We start from the raw sequence: 2011 nt of genomic DNA, 5'->3' as shown, positions 1-2011 counted from the left end.
TGGGGATGGGAATGGGGACAGGATGGGATGGGGATGGAGATGATGGAAATGGGAGGGGGATGGCAACGGGGATAGGGACAGGATGGAGGTGGGGATGGGAAGGGGATAGGCATGGGGATGGGATAGGATGGGATGGGATGGGGGATGGAAACAGGATGGGATGGGATGGGATGGGGATGGAAACAAGATGGGGAGGGGATGGGATGGAGGTGGGATAGAGATGGGATGGGGATGGGATGGTTATGGAGATGGGGTGGGGATGAAGAGCTGAGCCTGCACATTGCTCGCTGCAGGAAATCCCCCATCACAGTGAAGAAGGAGGAAGAGAAGAAGCCCCACATCAAGAAGCCGCTCAACGCTTTCATGTTGTACATGAAGGAGATGAGGGCCAAGGTGGTGGCCGAGTGCACGCTGAAGGAGAGCGCGGCCATCAACCAGATCCTGGGCCGGCGGGTACGTGTCTCCCTTGTGCCCTGAGCCCATCTGTGGCCACAGACCAGATTTTGGCCGCCATCACAGCACCGGGTGGTGCCGGGGACTCGGTGGCAGTGCCGTCCGTGTGTCCCTGGGGTCCGCAGCGCTCTTTCCTCTTGCAGTGGCACTCCCTGTCGCGCGAGGAGCAGGCCAAGTACTACGAGCTGGCACGGAAGGAGCGGCAGCTGCACTCGCAGCTCTACCCCACGTGGTCGGCCCGCGACAACTATGTGAGCGCGACCCGCATTCCCCCACTCGTCCAGCGGGGTCCGGGTGCTGAGGGTGGTGGGGCTGAGTGCCTGAGGACACTGTGGTACTGGACCACGTCGCCTGCCCTGAGTCACCATGAGCCCGTGTCACTGTGACCCCAGTGTTACCGTGAGCCCCTGTGTCACCGTTGAGTTCCAGTGTCGCTGTGAGCCCTGGTGTCACCATGAGCCCAGTGTCACTGTGGTTCTGTGTCACTGTGCCCCTTGTGTCACCACGATCCCTTACATCAGCATGATCTTCAGTGTCACCATGATCTCCAGTGTCACCATGAGCCCCAGTGTCACCATGAGCCCCAGTGTCATCATGAGCCCCTTTGTTACCATGAGTCCCTGTGTCACTGTGGTCCCCAGTGTCACCACGACCCCAGTGTCAGCATGATCCCATGTCACCATGATCCCCTGTGTCACTGTGAGCTGCTCCATGGCACCATCACTGCCCCTCGGGCTTTGCCCATCCCTTGCAGCATCCCGCCATCACAACTCAGTGCTTTGCAATATTTCCCAGGGCAAGAAAAAGAAGAGGAAGCGAGAGAAGCTGGCCCAGCAGCAAAGCCATGAAGCAGAGAGTGAGTACCCCCGGGGGGAAGGGGCAGCTGCTGCATCCCCACCATCCCCACAGCCGCACTCACCACCCTCCCCACACCCCGCAGGCGCGCTGCCCTCCAGGAGCAAGAAGCCGTGCGCCCCGCACCACCTGCCTCCCGACAAGCCCTGCGACAGCCCGGCCTCGTCCCACGGCAGCATGCTGGATTCGCCTGCCACGCCGTCAGCCGCCCTGGCCTCCCCGGCTGCGCCCGCCGCCACGCACTCGGAGCAGGCGCAGCCGCTGTCGCTCACCACCAAGCCAGAGGCCAGGGCTCAGCTCGCCTTCCTCTCCAGCAAAACCTCCTCCTCCTCCTCCTCCTCCTCCTCCTCTTCCTCCTCCCTGGGCTCCCCCCCGTCGCTGCTGCCCAGGCCCATTGCCTTCCCCTCGCTGCTGCTCGCCTCGCCGCCCGCCCCGCAGCAGACACAGCCGCTCGCGCTGGTCACCAAGCCGGCCGACTGAGGGGGGGCGGGTTGAGCCCCCCGCCCGCTGTGCATCGCAGACGCCACAATCACGACTCCCAACGCAGCCAAACCATTATTGGTCAATATTTGACCCTTTCTGAACTGTTTTTTTTTTTTTTTTTTTTTGTCTTTTGGGAAGCAGACTCCGGAGGAAGAGGTGCTTTCCCTTACCAGCAGTCGACCTAAAGACTGCTTTTATTAAAAAAGGAAAAAAAAAAGGG

The 2011-nt window shown here is 61.2% G+C and overlaps 1 protein-coding gene across 2 annotated transcripts in view; it reads left to right on the top strand.

Annotated features, from left to right (window-relative positions):
- Nucleotides 1-1983, top strand: part of TCF7L1 (transcription factor 7 like 1) — a 16124-nt gene extending 14141 nt beyond the window's left edge. Inside the window, exons 7-10 of one of the 2 annotated variants that reach the window (XM_021374982.1) lie at nucleotides 294-453; nucleotides 597-704; nucleotides 1249-1309; nucleotides 1394-1983. In XM_021374982.1, coding sequence (XP_021230657.1) covers nucleotides 294-453; nucleotides 597-704; nucleotides 1249-1309; nucleotides 1394-1788 — 724 coding nt within the window. In that variant the 3' untranslated portion in view covers nucleotides 1789-1983. The remainder of the gene's footprint in view (nucleotides 1-293; nucleotides 454-596; nucleotides 705-1248; nucleotides 1310-1393) is intronic. The other variant, XM_021374983.1, reaches the window with a different exon arrangement.

Source organism: Numida meleagris, chromosome 21 (genome assembly GCF_002078875.1).
Source record: "Numida meleagris isolate 19003 breed g44 Domestic line chromosome 21, NumMel1.0, whole genome shotgun sequence".
In the NCBI taxonomy this organism is placed as follows: domain Eukaryota; kingdom Metazoa; phylum Chordata; class Aves; order Galliformes; family Numididae; genus Numida; species Numida meleagris.
The sequence above is the reverse complement of the archived record's forward strand: the minus strand, read 5'-3'. Positions and strand labels throughout refer to the sequence as shown.